The sequence below is a fragment of the Phaseolus vulgaris genome, chromosome 5 (assembly GCF_051622355.1).
Source record: "Phaseolus vulgaris cultivar YP4 chromosome 5, ASM5162235v1, whole genome shotgun sequence".
In the NCBI taxonomy this organism is placed as follows: Eukaryota; Viridiplantae; Streptophyta; class Magnoliopsida; order Fabales; family Fabaceae; genus Phaseolus; species Phaseolus vulgaris.
Window position 1 is genome coordinate 2,413,600 of NC_143502.1, and position 22,545 is coordinate 2,436,144.

A 22,545-nucleotide genomic window follows, 5' to 3' on the forward strand; every position below is an offset into this window, starting at 1 on the left:
TATTGAAATTGAAATCTCATAAATTCAATGAACTTGAATAAAAAGGACAAAAGAACTACAATATATAAACCCGTGACATACACCATGAAATAGCTATAACAAATAGCAACAAACTTTTAAGCACAAATTCAATTCCATAGACATAAACATATATATATTAGTAGCTCAAAATCTTGCACTATAAAGTTAGATAGCTAGCAATGCAAGCCTTATTAGCATACTCTAGAACCAAACTTCGTAGAAGAAATAGCATGATCACCCAAAAGACTTTGCAAAGTGAGACGATGAAATAAAAATAGGTTGTTTTTATTTGGTGCAAAGTTCACGAGCAACACCAAGCCTTGAGTTGGGGACGTCGAAGAGCACACGGTGGTTTTGTTGTTGCATGTTGGCTATGACGTTCAGCACTGAGTTAACGTTATCAGGAGCTGAAGCCATGGCCAAGCATGTCGTGCTTCCCGCAGAACTGTGTATCAGAATGTTGTCCTGTGGCAGGGTTACATTCATGCCTGAGAAGATGAAGGTTATGGTCGGTGCAACTATTGGCACTGTGTAGCATGTATCAAACCCTCCTAGGGATGTCACCGTTAGGTTCGCCTTTCCCCCTACTCGTCGCCGGAATTCATCCCGGACCGCCACATATGCCGGCGCAACTAGCCGAGTGAACACCGTGCCTGCAACAACAAAGGATAACGTTTATCACAACCTATATTTTTTATACAACTACATTACAACTTCCAATATTATTATTTTATATAATTTATTTTCAAATTTATTATAAATTTATTTTTAAACTCATCGCATTTCTCAAATTATAATTTTTCAACTAGAAATTACAACAAGTGATGCGAGTTATAATCATCTTATATGCTTTTTCCATCACTAAATTGTTTTTCAAAAAAATATTATTCATTTTTGAAAGACTTTTTATTTATTGTTTCCTTTATTAATTAGTTTCCTTTTTCACAAACATCATGATATTTTTAATGTTTAATTATGTTTTTAATCTTTAAAATTTAGAATGAATCTTATTTTAGTTTCTCATATCTGAAAATAAAACTACTTTAGCTTCTCGATGTTTAGAAAAACATCTAATCTTTTAAATTTATCATTTAGAAACTAAACTAAAATTGATTTGAAAAAAAAAACATTTTAGTATTTATGAACTAAAAATATATTTTCTAAGCTAAAGGACTATATTCAATTTTTTTGTGAGAAACAAAAATCAGATTTAACAAAAATTTTAAAGTGAAAATGAGTTTACTTTGGTAAAAAAAACATGACCATCTTCAAACTTCATGTTACTTAAAAGTAAACACTATGTTGTATTTAAAGTATGTTTTGTATTATTTCATTTTGGTTGAATGAGAGAAGGCATTACCGGAATCAAAGATGGTGCCGGCTCCGGTGGCCGGATTGAACCCCAAGGCCTCCGGAGGAATATCGACAACTCTCCGGCCAACCCTAATTGCAACCAAGTTGACATAATAGAGTGAAGATCTTCTAGGATTCTTGAGAAGAGGGGTGTACTTGATCCTAATGGGCTGGGCCACAGGCCCAAGTCTGAGTGACCCAGAAAAGTTGAGTGATTTGAAGCTGGGCAAGCAGTAAGAGAAAGTGGACTGATAGAGGTTCTGGGTCTGAGAGAGCAAGGATAATGGGCCTCGGCCCAAGCCCAACAGCCCCTGTGGTGGTGTACTGGGCCCAGTGGTCTTTGCAACACAGCCGAAGGTGTAGGCTGGAATAGGGTCAGTGGCAAGAGTAACCGTGTCTTGAACCAGGTTAGCACCAATGGTGGAGCCACCATAAGTCAAGTTGAAGCTGCAGGAGCTGCTTCCACAACTAGGGTTAGGCACCTGAAAATTTATAAAATTGAATTATGATTAAAGTTTATTTTTTTAATAAAAAAGAATGTTTATTATAATTTAGATTTATAAAATTTAAAACTTGGGATCGTAAAAATAAAAATTTATTTATTCTTTACAACAATGAAAATGACCTTAGTGAGTTTTTTTTTCATATACAAAGTTCAAACATCAAATACATTCTATGAAGCTCGGACAATCCTCTTAAATGACGTGTCGGTGTCTGATACTCGTATTGGACACCGACACTTGTATGACACCTGTAGGACACGTATTCGTGAAGTGTCCAATTCAAAAAGTATTTGTTAAATTTCTGACAATTCTAATAGGTTCTAACACAATTTTAAAAAGGAAAAATATTTTTTTTCAAAATTCAAACTTTATTGTATAAATTGATATTATAATTATAAAAATAAGAAACAAATCATTGTGAAGCATTCATGAAAAATATCTTTCTACTCTAAAACATAATCTAGAACTTATTTGTGCACATAAATCTTTATTGTCAATTTATATAATTCATAATTATATAATATATAGATGAGTGTCTGTGCAATACAGGTTACATCCCTTATATTTTACACTAAATTGTTTTAATTATTTAAAATAATACATCATCTGATCAAGATATACAAAGTTCAAGGATCAAATCTTACTTACATTCCTTATATTTTGCACTAAGATTTTTTAATTATTTAAAAACAGTACAGCATCAAACCAAGATATTACTAAACAATTAACACCATAAGAAGGTACAATTTGAAAGACAGAAAAGAGCCTTAGAAAGAGGTTGGTTTAGCATAAAAAAACAAGTCTCGTGAACCCTTCCATCCTTGTCAGGGTGGCAAAGACTGCAGAATTGCACATAGTTTTCAAAAAAATTGGAATTTTTGGATGGAAAAAAGGCACAGTAAGTCAACCCCACAAGCTAAGGGACAAGGGAATGCATGTTTCTATGTGATGATGATAACTAAGAGAATCATTGGACTCTCTTTCTCCTTCCAATTCAAGAAAATGAAAAAGACTAATCACAAAAAATCAATCTTGGCCCTCCAAACTATAATGTTTTTATCGATTATCACAATTTTCTATGTGCTGTACTCTATTCTGGTGGGAAAAGAAGTCACATGTTTCTTAGGAAAAAAAAATGTATGGGACACCACTAAGACACAAAGTGACAGAAAGATTAAGAAAAATATAAACATTACATGATGTGATAAGTAATAATAATTAATAAACAATTTTAATAAAGTGAGTGTCTTCTTTGATTCTTTCTAAGTTTTTAATGATTTCTAAACTCTGTTTCTGTTTTTTTGAACATCTCTTCAACATTTTCTTTTCTATTATATTTTAAGTTGATGGAAGAACAGTGAAACAAATAACTAATACCAATAGTTAGAAGCTATTCAGTCATCACAAGAAAAATAATGTAAAATGGATTTAGATCTTGGCATGTTGTGTTTGTCTTTTCTCTTCTGGTTGCATCTGATAGTTCTAGCATGAATGCTACATTTTAAATAGGAATAGCAACTTTAACCTATTAAACTGGTTTATGCCTTTGTGTGTTATTTACACTTGCATTAACCCTTTGGATTATTATATAAAAAACATTAGACTGTCATGATTTTATAAGCAATATAGCTATGGAGTTTTAGAAAAGCAAAATAACAAAATCATGCAGAATCTAAAAGACTTTGTAAATGTCAGTGTAGTTTAGTAAAGAAAAAAATGATAAGATTCAGAAATGTGGCTAACCTGTTTGCATTCAGGAGCACCACAGCTAACATTCTTGAATGTGGTGGACTTTTCAGGAGCAAACAAGGTTGATGTGCAGCCCTCACAGGCAGTGCAAGGAATCCAAGCAGCATCATTGCTAGTATCCATGGCCAAGAGCAAGGTTTGTGGTGGGGTACCTATTTTGGCTCTTACAATGTAAGTTGGGCTCTGAATAATCTGTCTGCCAGAGGCAATGGGAACAACTGACCTCCCAGCCACCAAGCTAGCCAGAAACTGCATCCTGGATTGGTCCTTGGCCTGCAGTTGTAGGACACTCTCTTCCCATGAAAGTGCCTTTGATGGCCTAAATGGGGAACAAGGGCTGAATACATGGAAAACTTGCAGGGTTGAGCCATGGTCTTGGGTGTCACATTTGGGGTTCAGCCCTTGGACTAGGGAGAAGAGTAGGAACAGGAATAAAGGAGAGAGTGAGAGTGTTGTTTTCATGGCTATTGATTTGCTGGTGTGGTTTTGGTGCTTTCATTTGAGTCCTTTATATAGTAAAAATGAAAAAAAAAATGAACTTTTTATTTTTTAGTATTTTTAGGGAAAAAGAGATTTTTTTGGGGTTTGTAGTGAGGAAGGGGTATGGGTCACTACACTTAGTGGTATTAAGATTGTGGGGGTGACAAGTAGAGTTATTTAGAAGTAAGTGGGAGGTAACAGTCTGTACTCCATTTGCTTCTGTAGCCTACTCTGCTATTTCCTCTGTCACAATTTCAATTTGGAAATTACACCTTCCACTATATACTCCAAATTTTTCAACTAAACAAACTTTTTTAACAACTCACTTATAAAGGGTAGGTTGGATCTAGATATGAAGTTTTTTTTTGGTTAGAACAGTTTGCAATGATGCAGAATTATTTGGGTTCATGGATTTGGGACAAATCAAGTAGCTATGACAGATAAATGGTTAATAATAGTGTGATTTTGCAGGGATGCTACTGTTCTAGAATGTAAAACTAGCAAAGCCAAGCATAATTGAAAAGTTATGGGTTGAGATAAAGTGTTCTCTTTCACAAACCAAAGTGAAGTGTTCTTTGGTTGTTAAGGCAAGAAAGGATGGTGCAAATGTGGGGGCGTGGAAGTACCATAATGCACTATATATAGATTGGACTTGGAACACTTTTTCAGAATATCCATTATTGATTTCTCCTCAAATTTTAACTGCAAGAGAATTGCTTTGAAGACTTGGAAGAAACTACATAGATCAGGTAATTAATTTTCTTGCAAAAGAGACAAAGCAAGCATAGCACCAAACCAGAAACCGTGATTTCAGCTGAATTCTTGTCCCTTTTCTTCCATAGTTGGATTTACCTTTTCACGGGTGGTGTTGCATTTTTTTTCTTATCTTATTCCTTGACTCCACCACACAGTTATAGCCAGGCATTATATTTGCTATGCTGCATCATTATTACAAATCATTATACTCCAAGAAATTCATACATTCAGCTTGGAACCTTTACAATAGGTTTCCCTCTTCACCAAATTGTTCCAGCTATGTAGAATGAAATCTTACAAGGTCAATTTCACTGTCTGTGCTATAAACTTCAGTCTTTTATTGTGAACAAAGTTGTTCCCATCCCAACTGACATATTCTGTAGTATGTGCAGGAATATACTATATATATTAATGGAGTCATATATGCATTATGGTATTTGTTTAAACAAAAGAAAAGCTAAGTGAAAACTAGGTCCATGCAGGTAAAATGAATCAAATCTGATGAAGTAGTGCCAAAATGATTAGACCCCAGAAGCTGATTTGTTCAAGAAAAGTGTAAGAGATTCTTAATTATCATTGCTTAGTGCTGATTGAGAAAAGTTATAGTTATTTAAATATAAAGCTGCACTATTATTTGCCGTGTAGGACCCCCAGAAAATGGGAGTTAATCATACCAAAAAATTGATTTGCTCTGTCGGTACCATGAATGAAAATTGTGAGAGGTTACACTCATAACCACATACAGACACCCACTAAGTGGACAACTGACATGGTTGTTTCATAAGCAATAAAGATTAAATATTTGTAGTGTGATCTTGATCTGATCAGTGAAGTTTAAGAACATGGAACATTTAATTTGTGGAAGAGATTTATGGTCATTTTCTTCACTTCACTTTCAAATCCCTTGATAAAGACCCTAGTGCCATCAAGCTCAGCTTTGAAGGAACCACCTTGGGGACATTGTTCTATTATACAAGTTAATAGACATCAGGACCAAGGGAATCTATGCCATTGGCAGTGTCACATGTGAGTTCATCACTGTGCTTGGCACTTGAGAAAAGTTTGAGATATAGTCATGTGCATCCTGGTTTACCTCATTCAGAAAAACCAATATCTTCAGTATATATTACACTTTTAGTTTGAATCCATGCCATCCAAAATGACAGAATTTGAATTCAACAATAAACTACAACAATTTCACAAGACAACAAATTACTTCACTGGTTACCAAACTTCATGAATTTTGACTGTCTTGGATAAAAGTGCAGTTTTAACTTAGACCAAATTAATCAACTTCCTTTTCTCTGGGGCTAAAAGTAGGTGCAATCATAACCTTTGAAAAAAAAGGCCCTTTTAATCCTATTACTGGTTAACCTGTGAGCACAAAGGCACTGTTAAATGCTACTTTTTCTTCCTAAGCTTTAATTAGTACATGATACACTAAAGAAGTCATTAACCAGAAAAAGAAAATTGAAAGAGTTTGAACATAAGTCTCTCTTAATCTTGGAGAATAAATCATCTGCAATTATTGTAAGTGATTCCATGACCTTTATGTGGAAATGCATATGCATATAGTCAAATCTTATAACAAAGTATCTCATGGTAGGAAAGAGTAACAAGGTTTATATTTATATAAAATGAAAATATTAAATTTATATTTATATTATTTATTTCAAAGAAAAATAGGAATGACAGAATTATTTTTGGTGGGGCTTAAGAAAAAGAAACTTTCACTAATGGGAATGGGAAAGTTGCAATTTTTTAGATTTTTATGGAAATTAAATACCTTTAGAAAATTATTATCTTTGGTGGGACTAGTTAAAGGGAAACAAAATTGTCACTCATGAAACAGGGAAAGTATTAAATAAACCATTTTCAATAACATTAAAGTATTAAATACTCTTATATCAAAAAAAAGAGTAAAAGAGTTATTATTAATTTTTTGAATTATTAGAAAAAAATTACAGAATGTATTTATGGTATTAGTATGAATTATTAAAAGGGTATCACCAAAATTGTAAAAAAATTCACTACTTATATAAAAAAAATATTAGTAATCCAATGCTTACATAAATAAATACAAAGAAAATCTTTTCTTTTTCCAATTAAATAACCCATTTTTTATTATATTTTCTTTATTTCTATCTATTTTACTTTTTTCCTGTTACTTCTTTACCTCCCTACTTTTTTATTTGTACAAAGTGTAAATATTTTAAGGCTAAAAATAAACAGGCATGTCATAGTAGCCCTCCCTCCAAAAATAGAAAATAGAAAAAGCATTTTAGTTTTTCTCGGTAAAGAATTTCTTGTGAGTCTTGTTAATATTTTAAAGTGAAAAGCTTGAGGGGTTTAACAAGGGTAAATAGGAAATGTAAGGTTCTAATTTATTGGTAGTTAGGACTTGAGAGTTTGTAATAAGAATAGATAAGAGATTAATTAACATGTGTTGATTGAGAAAATTAGTATAAATATATACACCAAAGAACATTTTATTATCTTTATGCCCCTTCTAAATATCACTATCTTAATTTGTAATTAATTACACAATTATATTAAAACATATGACAGAAAAATATTCTCATAATATTAGAAGATATGAAAGAATATTATATCATGTTGAACATGAGTGGACACATATTTAGTAGTAATGTTGCTTATGAGAAATTCATTTTGTATAAAAATGACAATCAAATTCAATGTGTTTAATCTATTCATGAAAGACAAGATTAGCAATAATATGAATAGTTGTTTGGCTATTGCATTGGAGTTTCATAGGATGCCAACAATCAACTCTTAGAGACAAGAGTCTAGCTTTTAGCCATTTTAGTTCACAAATTGTGATAGTCATGGATAGATACTCAGCTTCAACAGAAGAGCGAGAGACAATGTCGTTTTTCTTGGTTTTCCAAAAGATGAGGGAATTACCAAGAAGTACAAACTAGGTTGTAAGTGAGCGTCTAGTTAAAGGACAACTTGCCCAATCAGTCACACCAGTCATAGAAGAATATTACAATTAGCATGAAACGAAATTTCTTGGCCTAGATTACCCTTCAAATAACAACTAACACAAAGAACTACTTGTTAATGTTCTTGATGTGGATTTTGTATGAATTGTGCAAGCACGTGCACAAAATAGGAAAAGATAAATAAATCAAATGTATCACTAGTTGAGGATAACATTTTGGGTTGGAGAGTGACGGTCCATTAGCCAATGGAAGAAGATGATTTAGATAGAGATAAAAAAAAAAGGTTTAACTCCAAGCATGTCAACTTCATAAATGATGTTAAGAATATATTTTTTTTGAGAAAGAGTTTCAAGCTACTTTAATGTCCAAAAATAGTTCAAAAGACCAAGATCCTTCATGCGAAAGTAGGTGCATAAGTATTGTTTAAAGACAAGTATGACATTTCCTGAAATAATCATTTCACCACTATAGACTAGGACATTGAGTTGTAATGAATTGTTATAGAGTAAAAAAGGAATAATCAGAAAGAGATTGCTTGAATCCATATTGTTCCAAGATTTTGATCAATTTAGCAAACCAACATCTAGGACGTTGTTTTAAACCTTATAGAGACTTTTGAAGACAACATACTTGATTTTAAGTATGATATTAGCCTCAACGAATGTTTAAGGTTCAATTATTGTAGTAATGGCTACCAAGATATGCCTATATTGTGCAAAAAAAATATTCTAGTTTACATAATGAGCTATAGGATAAGGTGTACCTAAGAATTGTGATGAGCAATATGAACTTTTTGAGAGGTGTAATTTGCATATAATGTTGACTACAAAATCTTTTAGATGAGTGGTAGGTATCTTAGTGCATCTGTCATGACCTAGAGATTCCTCATTTACAACATTTCATGTATATTTTCATGGTTATTGTCATGTCTTGTTGCTATGTTAAGAAAATGGGCATACGAGAGTCAAAGGTTGATGATTTTTCTTACAGATTTTCATTTGTGCCACTTGTCTTATTGATCTCATTGCCAACATGAGGAACAATATTTTTTTTGCATGTGACTTTGGAGCATTGCTTTGTTCTTGATTCTCATATACACTTGTTGTAGAACATAATGTAGAATTAATGTGCTCATAAAGTGGGTTTTGTTGATCATTAGTAAGATAAGGAAAAAAATTCCCATATAACCAAACATCTCTTAAAATTAAGTATACTTTAGATTCAAGATCATAAACTCGTCACGTTTTTTTCAATAAAAATAATCAAGAAAACACATTTATGGTTGCAACTAGAAAATTTATCCCCTTTATTCATTTATGCACATAACATAAACATCCAAACACACAAATGTCCAAGTTGAGGCATCGTACCATATAAGACTTCATATGATGTCTTCCTACACAAAATAGGTGATGGAGTTCGATTTATTAAATATCTAGTAGTCAAAATACACAATTCCTAAAACAGTTAAAAATTATGAAAAAGTATTTTCCATAATATCTTAAGATATGAGAGAATATTATAATCGACATAATTTGAAAGTTATATAGTTAATTTGAAAGAGAATGTGATAACATTTGTTAAACTAATTGAGTTAGATGCTTTCTTTTTATCTTAAGTGTCGAGATTTTGTTAATTAATAATTAATATATCATAATATTATAGTTTATTTTAAAAATAATTTTTAAAACACAAATTATTGAATATATAGATATATATATATATATATATATATTAAAAGATACAATTATATTAATTTTCAGGAACATAATTATTTTTTATAAACAAAACAACTAAAAAATGAAAAAAAAAGAAAAAGAAAAAGGTTTCAAGACATTAAATATAAAAAATTGGCACCATGTAGATGAGGGGCACCCTTATTTGTTTACCAAATCACAAGCAATGTGGAAGCGTGCCGCACAAGTACCAAACTCTACTCATCACATCATAATCAATCTCACACATCATCAATACTCAATTTTTTTTATAAACCAAAATTAGGATTTATAATATAGCATACATTATCTATAAGAAAATAACATATATATCTAAATTCTTATTTTTAAGTTATATATAAACTAGTTTTACCTTATAAAAAAATCATTTAGTTTTTTTATTTTTCTCTTTTATGAATTTAAGGAGAAGTATATTTAAATAAATATATATTAGTTTGGAAAAAACTTACTTAAAAGGAATTTTTAAAACTATAAAATAAAAATTTATATAAATAAAAATTAATTTATATGTAAATTAAAAACCAGAATTTAGAAAAAAAATCATAGGAAATGGTTTTGACAAAGTTTATGTATAAATTAATCTTAATTTGTAAAATTTGTTTTATTTTATTTTTTCTATCCTAAATTTTTGGGAAAAAGTTTATTCAATTAAACCCGTATGTGTTTTTACCATTACTATTCATAGGTGACTTATTAAACTGAAGCATCTAATGGTGCAGCTGGAGATTCTTTTTACTGTTTCTTTAGGCACTTTGAAAACTTTTTGTGGCATTCTATAATTTTTCAAATATAAAAATATCCTTTATTTTATTGATATATTTTATTTCTGAATGAGTGATTCAGAAAACACTGGATTATAGAATTTAGAAGAAATTTTTACCTTCTAGATTAGATTATAGAATCTAAAAATATTTTCAGATCATAATATAATTATTTTTTTTAAAAATGTGAATTGTAGAATCCAAGAAATATAAATAGAAAAAATAAATTTTAAAATACGAAATGTATTTTTTTAAGGACAAAAGCTTTTCGTCTAACCTACGTGTGGTGCCAGGAGAAGTTATAGAGGTGAAGGAAGAAACATGTTTTAGGCTCAAGCTGATTGGGCTTTAGAAACACTTTGGCCCAACTTGTGTCCATTTTAGAAGGCAATTGCTTCCTGCACCATATCATTGTACCCAATTCTACTTGAAAAGACGAAAATGCCCTTAAGAAATGGGTACATATAAAAATACATGTCAGACCTCCTTTTCTGGAATATGTTTCCGGATTTTTTTTCCAGAACGAATTTTTCATATTGTGGATTTCCTTATCTAGAATGAGCTTTTGATTTTGTTTACGGATTTTTATTTCCAGAAATAAAGGTATTTTCAAAATTTTAAAATTGTGTTTGGTGCAGGTTTAAAAATATTGGGTGTAGGAAGAATCTGGCCTTTTAGTTTTAGAACACTATAGGATGATTCAGTTATATTTTGGTGATGCCTGAAAACAGGGAAATTGAGTTTTTGGGTGTTCCTCTGAATCTATGGATTGGTAATTGAAATAATGATTGTTCAAGAGTGAACAAATCTGATCCTAATAAGCATTTTATTCTAAAATAAGTGAATTGAAACTAATAAGTGATAAAAGGGAATAAGATCTTTTGAATTGCATGGTTATGAATTATGTTTGAATTAACAAACTAACAATGAAAGAATAGTGATCCTTTGGAATCAATATTCAAGGTCTAACTTGCATGGTGTTCACAATTAATTATTTTTTCCATTTTGTTTGACGTGAGCTATACTTGTGATTAGGAATGAAAATAAACCTAATCCATTTGTCAATTTATAAATTTAATAATATAAAATGAAACTAATTAGGAAAAGAAAAAGACAAGTTTGCTAAAATAACTGTTTTAGGTTTTGAGTAACCTTATTGGGAAGTTAGTGCATATTCCTCTAAGATCAAACATGGACAAAAGGTAGATTTTACCTTCATGTAAGATTATCTCTTTAAAGACCTGGACATTCAATTACCCTTTTTTATTTTATTTCAAAATCTAAATGTTAATCTCACCAATTACAAATCAGTTGATAATCTATCATGAACTAAATGTTTTTGAACTTCGAGTTCGGATGGTATATGTAAAAGGCATTCTGACGCTCAAGTAAAATTTCAGCACACGACACTCAATGTATTTAGTACTAGATTATGACATGCTTGATTCTTAAAATTTGTGTTTATTTATATAATTATCGTGAGCCCTTTATTAGTGACATTGATTAGGGGTTTAATCTATGATTAAAAATGTACTACTTAATGTTTGATCTTTGATTAGTCTTGTATATCCTCTTATTGAGTGTAATGGTATCGATCGGTTTTGACCAGATACTAGACTTCAAATCGATCATATGGTCCCGACCGATATACTAACATATTGTGTTAGGGTGGTGATAGGTTAACAACACAAACAGTAAAAAAAAACACTTCACAAACCAATAAAACAATATTTTAACCATATTGAATTTATTTTTTAATTTTAAATATTATAATATAGGGTCAAGTGTACGTGTTTTTGTTGTATATGGTGTCAAAGAAATATTTTCCCTTCTTAACTTTGATTACAAAACCATGTAGTAGATCATTAGTTACTTGTTTTAGTTTTCCCAAATTATAATTTGTTTTATATTTTTCTTATTTATTTTTAATTAAATTGTCTTATCCTTTTAATTTATTCTTAAAAAAACACAAGAAGTTTTTCTTCTCTTAATAATAAGACTGTGTATCATCTATTTATTTCAATTTTACCAGTAAGTCTCATCTAAACACCAACTACCATGTATTGTGCAGAAGCTTTGGGTTCAAAGACAACAAATGGGACAAAGCTGATAAGTGTGAGAAACTGAAACATCATAGGAAGCTCAACAAATCAATGTCTTAACAATGAATCCAATGTCTAAAAAAGTATGTACAAAGAGATGAAGAACAAATTGAATAAAATAGAAGAAAGAAGAATCATTGGTTCATCATGAGTGCAAACTCATGAAAGTTGAGGAGGCCATCACCATTCAAATCAAAGTGGTGAATCATAGCTGTGCATTGGTGGATGGATTTGGATTCTCCTAACCTAGAAAGCATCATTTGCAAGCTTTTGGGAGTTATAAACCCTAACATTTCACAGTCATTGTACATCTCAAAAGCCTCTCCCAAATCCCTCAACTTCTCTTCTTCTCCTGCTGCTTCCATCACCTTCACCAAATCCTCCAAACTCAGAAACCCATCACCATCACAATCCAATTCCTCCATCAACAACTCAACTTCTTTCAACCCTAACTCACCACCCATCATCCCCAGCTTCTTCCTAAGCTCCCATGGGGAAATCTTCCCATCCCCATCTTCATCAAAATGCTTAAGAACACGTTCAAAATCTGTGTTAACCATCCTCATATATATATTGGCACAACACAACACCTGTGAAATGGTTATGCAGAAGATTATGTGATTATGTAGGTGTTTGATGGTGGAGATAATGATAAAGATATCACAAAATCGTGAAAGAACACCGATTTTCAAAGCAGACACGTGTCGAAGCAATATATTAAAAAAAATGGTGGAGGTAATGGTGTATAGGATGTTGTAAGAATGGGATATTTATATATATTGGTAGAGCAATGGAAAGGTGAAGATAGAAAGGGAAGGAAGGAGAAAGGAAAGAGGGTTTACGCGCCCAACCCTAAACAGCGTTACACGAGATTGCTGTGAAGGAGAGGAATCAATGCTTACCTAATACTTAATACAATTTATTCAAAGACGTGTAATAAAAAGTCAATTTTGTCATCAAATCTGCTAATAAATTCATGTCTAAAATAATTTTTAACTAGTAGAATATAAAATTCTCTACACTGATGTTACTTAGAAAATAAAGTTTATTTCAAGATAGAATATTAATATTTGTAATTCAAAATATTTAATTTTTTTAATAAAAATATAATCAAAATGTAAAATGTTAAAATTAAAAAAATTATAAATAATTAAAATATTAATATTTATTGGAGTGTAAGATATATGCGTGTCAAAAAATCATAAAAGTAATGTACATAACAATTTTTTTATAATAATATAATAATATTTTTTAAGTAAATATAATTAAAATATTATTTTATTGAGTTATTAAGGGAATTTTTATTGTATACGGTGTCAAACCGTCCAAAAATAAAATTACAAAAATTGGTTGTCTTTCTGAAACTCTTGTTTTGCTTTTCTTGTGACAACAATGTATGACGGCAATATTTGCTGGTTACGTGACAAATTTCATTAAATATATGTTTTTCTCCGAAGAGTTTTGGTTTAAGTTTTTCTATTTTCAGTCCCTCAAAATTTGAAAATCACTTAAAAGTTCTACTACTACATAATATTAATTAACTAGACATGTTCTTTTAAGTATTTTTATTATTATAATTTATAATATATAACAATATATGAAATAATTTTTCTTTTACTTAAAAAATATTTGTAAATCAGTTTATCAATATCATTTTTTTTAATTTTTAAAAATAGAATTAACAAAATAAGTTGATAGACTGTCTTAAAAACACTTATGAAATTGGTCAAGTTTAAAAAAAAATAAAACCTAACATGAACTATGCGGTTTTACATGTGTGAAAATAATAACTCATAAAAATAAAATTACTTTCTCATCAACAAATGACATTTCATTATTATCAAAATTGTAAAATTTATAATAATTGAAAGACATACAACTTCAAAACATTAATTTCTTCATATTTTCATGAAGAAGAAACAAGTCAAATATATAATTTTCTTCATATTTATGAAGAAGAAACAACTCGTAAACTGATGACAATCTTTCTAATGTAATTACTCCTCAAAGTAAGCAAACACCGAGTTTTTGAAATAAAATGAAAATTACAATATGTTTTGCTTTATTTTATTAAAGTCCTATAAATAAGATATTGTATTTATTTATTTATTTTAATCCTAATAAAAATGTTTTTATTTATTTATTTTAGTTTTACATTGTATATTATAAATATTATTAATTATTGTTGGTTATTCTAAATAGAATTTTTCAAAAACGGTTAGTATTTGACCTTGTTTTGTATTTATATACTTGTGCGGTAATAAAGCGGAAGAAACACGTTTCTTATTAAATTGGTTAAGCATTCGTTATTCCTTTGGCATCGTATTCTCCTATGATGCTGTTTTTTGGGCGCGTTAAACCCTTTTCCTTTCTCCTTCCTATTTCTGTCTTCAGATCCCAATCCAACATATAAACATCACCCCCCACTTACCATAATCACATCATCTCCTGCATAACCATTTCACAGGAAATATATACAAGTGTATTGGAAAAATCAGAATTGATTCTTTCTCTTTCTCTCATCCTCTATACAAAGAGAACTTTTGAGAAAGAGAAAAACAAACAAGTGAGAAGAGCAACAAAAAGGATGGTTAACACAGATTTTGAGCGTGTTCTTAAGTGTTTTGATGAAGATGGTGATGGCAAGATTTCTCCATGGGAGCTTAGGAAGAAGCTGGGGATGATGGGTGGTGAGTTAGGGATGAAAGAAGTTGAGTTGTTGATGGAGGAATTGGATTGTGATGGTGATGGGTTTTTGAGTTTGGAGGATTTGGTGAAGGTGATGGAAGCAGCAGGAGAAGAAGAGAAGTTGAGGGATTTGGGAGAGGCTTTTGAGATGTACAATGACTGTGAAATGTTAGGGTTTATAACTCCCAAAAGCTTGCAAATGATGCTTTCTAGGTTAGGAGAATCCAAATCCATCCACCAATGCACAGCTATGATTCACCACTTTGATTTGAATGGTGATGGCCTCCTCAACTTTCATGAGTTTACACTCATGATGAACCAATGATTCTTCTCTCTTCTATTTTATTCAATTCATTCTTCATCTTTTTGTTAGTCCACTACCATACTAGTTTTTAGATTCTAGTTTATTCAATTCATTCTTCATCTTTTTTGTTGGATTCATTAAACGTGTAGAAAATTAGCACAATCAAATTGCACTTTTGATTGAATTAATTGGATTGTGGGAAGTTATGGATAATCACAACAAATTTAGTGCCTTTTCTTTTATAAAAACAATCTATCTATTTATTGTTAAGATCCAAATTACCTATTTACTTATTTTTAAAATTTTGATTATAAATATAACTAAATATTGATGTGTTGAAAAAAAATACATTTTATTTATATTCATACAATGTTAATCTTGAAACAAAATATCTAATAGTTCAATCGATTTATTGCAAATTATTAACAAAATTTCGTAAACATGATAACTCCTACCTTTTAAATTAATTATATTAGATAAGATGCACCACTAAAATTGAGCTAAACATTTAAATATCACCCACGAGACTTAAACTTTCTACCCAAAAAGTCTAATAATTTCAAGAACAACTATAAAAGATCTAAGTAGGAGAAAGAATTGATAAAAAAAAAATTCAAACGCTTACAACGAGTTAAATAAAAGAAAACATTCTATTTTTTATATAACTCGTGCTTAAAAAGGAAACACAATATTCTATAAGAAGACAAAGACAAATAAATTGTAGTAATTATACACAACTTATCATATAGATACAAAAATTATGAAAAACAATATAAAAAAATATCATTCAAGTAATAGTCTCATTCGAGCGATCAAACAAAATATATTGGTTTATACCTTCTAATATTTCTATTGTTTGAAGCCATATTCTTAAATAATTATCTAATTGTAGTTGGAGTCTTATCTACCAAAGCTCCTCTACTAACAACATTTATCATTTGTCTGTCCATTGTTGTTAGTCCTTCATAAAAGTACTCGACGAACAATTGCTTATGAATTTGGTGGTGTGGGCAACTTGCATAAAGCCTTTTGAATCTTTTCCAGTACTCATACACTTCTCTATGTCCAAGTATCTTATCTCACATTTCTCCTCCTGAATCATAGTCACTCTAAACACATGGAAAAATTTCTTCAGAAACATTCTCTTCAAGTTCTCCCAACTTGTGGCTAATCCTGGTGGAAGGTAGTATAACCCGTTTTGTTTTGTCTTGCAAAGAAAATAGAAACACCTTCAATTTAATGTGTTCTTCTAGGATTTCATACCAAATTTAGATTCTAAATAATTGGTAGTTAAAACCTTGGTAGCTAATTAGATACCAATTTAGAAACTATTTATCAATGATAAAAACTAATAATTTTTTTAGTCTCTAAAACAATTTCTAATTTAGTGAATATAACAACTAATTATTTGTAGTCTCTAAAATTGTTTTTTATTTAATAATTCTCTAGTAGTGTTTGTCATCTCATCTAGTCATTCATCGATTTGTCTTATTTAATTTTTATCAAACGATTAGTTAAGAGGTTGATAGTCTTACCATGTTTTAATGCTTAAATGAAACACCTTAATTAGTTCAAACCATTAATTTTTACATATTTTTCAACAAGTTTGTAATTATTTGTCTTAGTCACAATTTTTTTATGTACGAATTATATTCTAACATCTGATTTGTTTCCTCTAATGTCTCTCTGGATTGTGTTAGACTTTAATGTTTATTATTAAAGACTTTAAAGAAGATAAAAATATATTATTATTTATTGTTATTATAATATAATGTAACATTTGAAGTGGTTAAACTTATATTATGTTTATATGATATTGATAACACAATTAATAAATAAAAGAATTTGCTTAAATTTGGGGTATTTAATGATTTATTTTTTAATGAATATTTTCCCATTACACTTTGCCACCCAATTAATGAGAAATACTTATTGATGATGCATGTGACTGGGTTGTTGTTGGCTTGAAGATGAAGAACTCACACAAATTCCAAAACCAATAGCCATTCTCAATCTAACAAACTAACGGCTTAAGACAAGAAACATATCTGCGATCAAAACAAAAAAACACTATAATTAGGACCAAACAAAAATGGCATATCTGCCACCACCATTCCTCTGCTTCCTTCTAATTGTTCGGTTCCCTAATACCTTTCGGAGCCTTAATCGCAACCCACTGAACCATGAGTTGAATCCCTTTGGTCAAACTCCAAATCAACAGTCAAAAAATCAAACAAAACAAGGAAAAAAAGAAGAAAAAAAAAGAGAAAGAGAAAGAGAAATTGCACAAAAGCAAGTAAGAAAAAAAACCAGTCTTCCAATGACTCTTTTGATTTCCTCGTCAATGCAACAACATTGTTGTTTCTTTCAAAATCTGAAGACAACCCATTTTACACGATCACACAAATAATACAGAGCCGAAAGCACAAAAGTTTCTTTTTTTCTGTCTTGTTTTTTTTTTCAATGATTCCTTCCATTCTGTTATTCTGTTCTGGGGTTGGTGCAGAAATGTTTTCTGCCACATTGCATTCTTTAAAGATGTTGTTGTTGATTGAGGGGCATTTGTGTTGTTGGCATTGATGGATGAAGGGGAATAAAGGTGGGGGTGTGGGGCGAGGGTTTATCAAAGTGGATACCTTAAAGAGAATGAGCAGAGAGATCAACAAAGCCTGGGAAGCAAGAGTTCGCAAATCGAGTACGAAGAAAAGGGCAAACAGCACCTTCACACAAATGTCTGTGGCCCATGTGGATGACGATGAGTCAGCTTTGTGTCAGGTTGAGAAGATTCTCCCCAATGGTGACTTCTACACTGGCCAATGGCTGGACAGTTTCCCCCATGGCCAAGGAAAATACCTGTGGACAGATGGGTGCATGTATGTTGGTGAATGGATCACAGGAAGCACCATGGGAAAGGGGAGGTTTAGTTGGCCAAGTGGTGCAACCTATGAGGGTGAATTCAAGAGTGGTTACATGAATGGGAAAGGCACTTATATTGGTTCTTCCGGGGACACATATAAGGGGTCTTGGGTGATGAACTTGAAGCATGGACAAGGGACTGAGAGCTACCCCAATGGAGATTTCTATGATGGGGAGTGGAAGAAGGGGTTGCAGAATGGGCAAGGAAGGTACCAGTGGAATAACGGGAACCAGTACATTGGGCAGTGGAAGAAAGGGGTGTTATGTGGGAATGGGACAATGATGTGGGACAATGGGAATAGGTATGATGGGAGTTGGGAGGAGGGGTTGCCTAAGGGGAATGGCACATTCAGGTGGAGTGATGGAAGTTTCTATGTTGGGGGTTGGAGTCAAGATCCTGAGGAGCAGAATGGGACTTATTATCCTTCTAGTTCTTCTGATAGTCCTATGGATTGGGATCCTCAGAATCTGTACACTGTGGAGCTGAATGATTGCCAGATTTTTCCTTGTGAGAATGTGGCAATTTACCCTTCACAGAAGACATTGAGTGGGTGTGGTGGAGAGGAGGATAATAGGCCACTGCTTAAGAAGAGAACTGATGGGAGTGGGAGACCAAGGTGGACTTCAGAGGATGGAAGGATGAGTAGTTACAGTTGTAATGATGGGAATGATGGTTTTGATTTAGGTAGGAAATCTGGATTCAGTGCCATGGATATCCATTGCCTTTCGAGTCGAAGCAGTTTGCCGAGGTTAAGAGTAAAGAATCCCAAGAGACAAGGAGTGACCATATCCAAAGGGCACAAGAATTATGAGCTTATGTTGAATCTGCAACTAGGTATCAGGTACTGATCATATTTTTATTTTCACTTTCATATCTGTGGCTGAGCCTTTTCTTCTGTCATCTATTTAACAAAGTAGATTTTTATCTTCTTTTTTCTTTCAATGACAAATGTATTTGCTAAAATGTGAACATTAGTTGAGTTAAATGATGTCTTAGGTAGAATGGTGTAATGATGTACATGGCATTTTAACAAATAAAATTTCCTTCTAATTTTTGCTACTCCATTGTTAACTTCTTGTGCCATAGCACAGACATTCTGTTGGAAGACCTGCTCCAACTCCATCGCTTGATTTGAAGTCTTCTGCCTTTGATCCCAAAGAAAAAGTATGGACAAGATTTCCACCGGAAGGATCCAAGCACACACCACCTCACCCGACTTGTGAATTTAGATGGAAAGACTACTGCCCAGTAGTGTTCAGGTAGACACCATGGCCTTTGTAATCTTGTTTTTCATTTCAGCAAACTTTGGTCTTGATTAGGTGAACCATGTTTTGTAACAGAATCTGCTATGTGCTAACTTGTTGAGAGTGCCCTTGAAAATTTATAACCTTCCTTTTGAGGCACAAAGAGGTAACTGACATGCTCGGAGGAAGGGTTTTATTTCTCTAGAAAGTGCCACTGGAAAGAAAAACCTTTTTGACATCTCTCTAGGAAGAACAAAGGGGGTCAGGAAATACCATGTTCATTTCATGGTTGCTATTATAATTGTTTCTTAATCTTGCATAAACAAATAGTCTATAATTATATTCAAACTCTGATTGCATTTATATTTCTAGGGCTCTCAGAAAATTGTTCAAAGTTGACCCAGCTGATTACATGATTTCAATATGTGGTGATGATGCCCTTCGCGAGCTCTCGTCCCCTGGGAAAAGTGGAAGCTTTTTCTATTTGACAAACGATGATCGTTACATGATAAAGACCATGAAGAAAGCTGAAGTGAAAGTGAGCTCCTTTTTAGTTGGTTAAAAAGTGAACTTTAAAAGCGGCTTATAAAATGAGATTTGTACCTGTGAAATGTTGTTATTCTAGTTGATGTGTGATCTCCAACAAATAGTTTCACACGTAATATGAGTTGTAAGTCCAGTGGTACAGTAGATCTATGCAATACAAAAGAACAACAGTTACTATGTCAAGAAAATTATAAGTTTGTCATAGATGTGTGTACTATGTATTACTCCACTTTGGCATGATGCTTGTCAATTAATGTTTTCCCTATAAAGGTTATATATATACACTGAGTGATTGTGTAATCCTATGTTTGTTACATGATTGCAGGTTTTTCTGAGAATGCTTCCTGCTTATTACAAACATGTTCGGGCTTTTGAGAACACTCTAGTTACCAAGTTCTTTGGGCTCCACTGTGTTAAACTAACAGGGACTGCACAGAAGAAGGTAGTACACTAGTACAGAGGTGTGTATAAGTTGTGTTTTGGTATTAAAAGCTTTTAATACTAACTAATTACACTTCCAACCATTTCAGGTTCGCTTTGTCATCATGGGAAACCTATTCTGTTCTCAGTATGCCATCCACAGATGCTTTGATCTAAAAGGTTCAACCTTTGGTCGCACTACTGATAAACCCGAATCAGAAATAGAGCCTACAACAACACTCAAGGACCTTGACCTAAACTTTATATTCCGGTTACAGAAGTCTTGGTTCCAAGAATTCTGCAGGTGAAAATTCCCTGCTTTTTTTCTTGGTGTAGCATGTTGAATAAAGTTTCTTTGACACTCTAATAGTAAAAAACAAACATTTTTTAGAATAAAATAATTTTTTTGCGTGTCAAGTACATTGTCCTAACATATTGGACACTGCCTATGCTAGTATTTGTTTCATTAAAGCATGTTTTATTAGCTGCTATGACAATAAAGTAAATTATAACTTCAGTTGAAAGATACAAGCTTCACACCAGCAATCTAACAGATATGAAACATTCAGTGATGAGGTTGCATAAGCTGGTTAATGATTGTCTACATTCTACAATATTGTATGATATGATTGATGAACTAGAATGTGGCTTCTGTGTCTTGACATTGATGTTATGGACTATTTGGAAGTTGGTTATATTTCTCAATATGCTGTTATGCAGGCAAGTGGATAGGGACTGTGACTTTCTTGAGCATGAGAGGATTATGGATTACAGTATGTTGGTGGGTGTTCACTTCAAGGAAACAACAGCTGCTGGAGCTGTTACACCTAGTTGTATCAGTTCAGCTGGTTGCTACACCCCAACTGGCTTAGAAGATGGAATGCCCCGTCTTTCTGGAGTGGATGTAGATAACCTTTTTGTAGATCCTAGCCGGTATATAGTCAATAACTTCATCTTTGCAGAAGTTTCAATCTTTTAGCAACTTTAGTTTTGCCTGAAACAATCACATAATCAACTAGACCAAGCATTAGTTTTCAGTCACTGAACTTTTTACCAATTCAAGATGCAGTCAATTTATCTCAAAGATCAGTGAGACATTTTTTGGATACATTTCACCCCTTTAATCTTCCCTTATATCAGTGTGTAAATGTTAGTCTTACCATGTGGACCTGTTTGGAGAAAGTTCTTCATAAGCACTTCTAGAAAGTTAAGTGGTTTTTTATTTACATTGTGTTATATGTTTCAGGTGGATTCAATTAGGAGTGAATATGCCAGCGAGGGCTGAAATGACAGTGAGAAAAAGTAGTAGTGAGACTCCTCAGCTGGTTGGAGAAGCAACTGGGGAGTTTTATGACATCATAATCTTTTTTGGTATCATAGACATATTGCAAGACTATGATATCAGTAAAAAGCTTGAACATGCTTACAAATCATTTCAGTATGATCCAACTTCAATCTCTGCTGTTGATCCAAGGCAATACTCAAAACGCTTTCGTGATTTCATCTTCAGAGTTTTTGTAGATGACACTTGAAGATGAGGTTTTGATGCTAAAACTTCATCTTGCATCAGGTGCACATCAATGTATAGTTAGTTACAAAGGAAATGACAAAGTTCTAACAATCACAAATGATACTCATACCTAGTTTTACTTTATGTATATGGACAACAAATGTATACTGTAGTGTAGATCAAATGTTGTTTAGTGTTAATCAATGCCTTTTTTCCTATTGAAAAATGAATCAGCAAAAATGGTTCACGAGATTCAACATTATTCTTTTCTATATGCATTTTTGGTCCACAAATGAGGCTTTTGGAAAAAAATAATAATGATAGACAAATTTTATTGCACTAATAGAGGCTTAAATTTAAGTCAAAACTCTTCCTCCACTTCTATATCTTCATTATACCTTCCTTTCAGCCGCAACACTTCGAAGATTAACGAAAAAATTAGTTGTATTCGATGTTTCCAGTGTAAAAATATTTTTAATTTTGTACTCA

At 32.0% G+C, this 22,545-nt stretch overlaps 4 protein-coding genes across 4 annotated transcripts; 2 read left to right on the forward strand and 2 right to left on the reverse strand.

The window, feature by feature from the left end:
* LOC137834786 (aspartyl protease AED3) lies at positions 1–4,986 on the reverse strand. The gene is made up of 3 exons (XM_068642978.2): positions 3,621–4,986; positions 1,382–1,856; positions 1–674 (listed from the first exon to the last, which is right to left on the reverse strand). The coding sequence occupies exons 1-3, from the start codon at positions 4,086–4,088 to the stop codon at positions 307–309; spliced, it is 1,311 nt and encodes a 436-aa protein (XP_068499079.1). The 5' UTR covers positions 4,089–4,986; the 3' UTR covers positions 1–306.
* Positions 4,987–12,368: 7,382 nt separating this feature from the next.
* Positions 12,369–13,164, reverse strand: LOC137834788 (putative calcium-binding protein CML19). Its single transcript, XM_068642980.2, has one exon. The coding sequence runs from the start codon at positions 12,991–12,993 to the stop codon at positions 12,562–12,564; it is 432 nt and encodes a 143-aa protein (XP_068499081.1). The 5' UTR covers positions 12,994–13,164; the 3' UTR covers positions 12,369–12,561.
* A 1,695-nt stretch (positions 13,165–14,859) lies between these two features.
* On the forward strand, positions 14,860–15,480 carry LOC137834790 (putative calcium-binding protein CML19). The gene has a single exon (XM_068642981.2). The coding sequence runs from the start codon at positions 15,015–15,017 to the stop codon at positions 15,438–15,440; it is 426 nt and encodes a 141-aa protein (XP_068499082.1). The 5' UTR covers positions 14,860–15,014; the 3' UTR covers positions 15,441–15,480.
* A 2,543-nt stretch (positions 15,481–18,023) lies between these two features.
* Positions 18,024–22,311, forward strand: LOC137834787 (phosphatidylinositol 4-phosphate 5-kinase 6). The gene is made up of 7 exons (XM_068642979.2): positions 18,024–19,177; positions 19,428–19,595; positions 19,953–20,118; positions 20,452–20,568; positions 20,657–20,850; positions 21,267–21,479; positions 21,793–22,311. Exons 1-7 carry the CDS (start codon positions 18,066–18,068, stop codon positions 22,076–22,078), a joined length of 2,256 nt encoding a protein of 751 aa, XP_068499080.2. The 5' UTR covers positions 18,024–18,065; the 3' UTR covers positions 22,079–22,311.
* Positions 22,312–22,545: the final 234 nt, after the last annotated feature.

Coding starts and splice junctions, on each gene's coding strand:
- LOC137834786 (XM_068642978.2), bottom strand. CDS start 4,088: ATGAAAACAACACTCTCACTCTCTCCTTTATTCCTGTTCCTACTCTTC. Junction 1,857..3,620: donor GTGCTCCTGAATGCAAACAG/GTTAGCCACATT, acceptor ATAAATTTTCAG/GTGCCTAACCCTAGTTGTGG. Junction 675..1,381: donor CGGCACCATCTTTGATTCCG/GTAATGCCTTCT, acceptor TTGTTGTTGCAG/GCACGGTGTTCACTCGGCTA.
- LOC137834790 (XM_068642981.2), top strand. CDS start 15,015: ATGGTTAACACAGATTTTGAGCGTGTTCTTAAGTGTTTTGATGAAGAT.
- LOC137834788 (XM_068642980.2), bottom strand. CDS start 12,993: ATGAGGATGGTTAACACAGATTTTGAACGTGTTCTTAAGCATTTTGAT.
- LOC137834787 (XM_068642979.2), top strand. CDS start 18,066: ATGAGCAGAGAGATCAACAAAGCCTGGGAAGCAAGAGTTCGCAAATCG. Junction 19,596..19,952: donor TACTGCCCAGTAGTGTTCAG/GTAGACACCATG, acceptor TTATATTTCTAG/GGCTCTCAGAAAATTGTTCA. Junction 20,851..21,266: donor TGGTTCCAAGAATTCTGCAG/GTGAAAATTCCC, acceptor GCTGTTATGCAG/GCAAGTGGATAGGGACTGTG.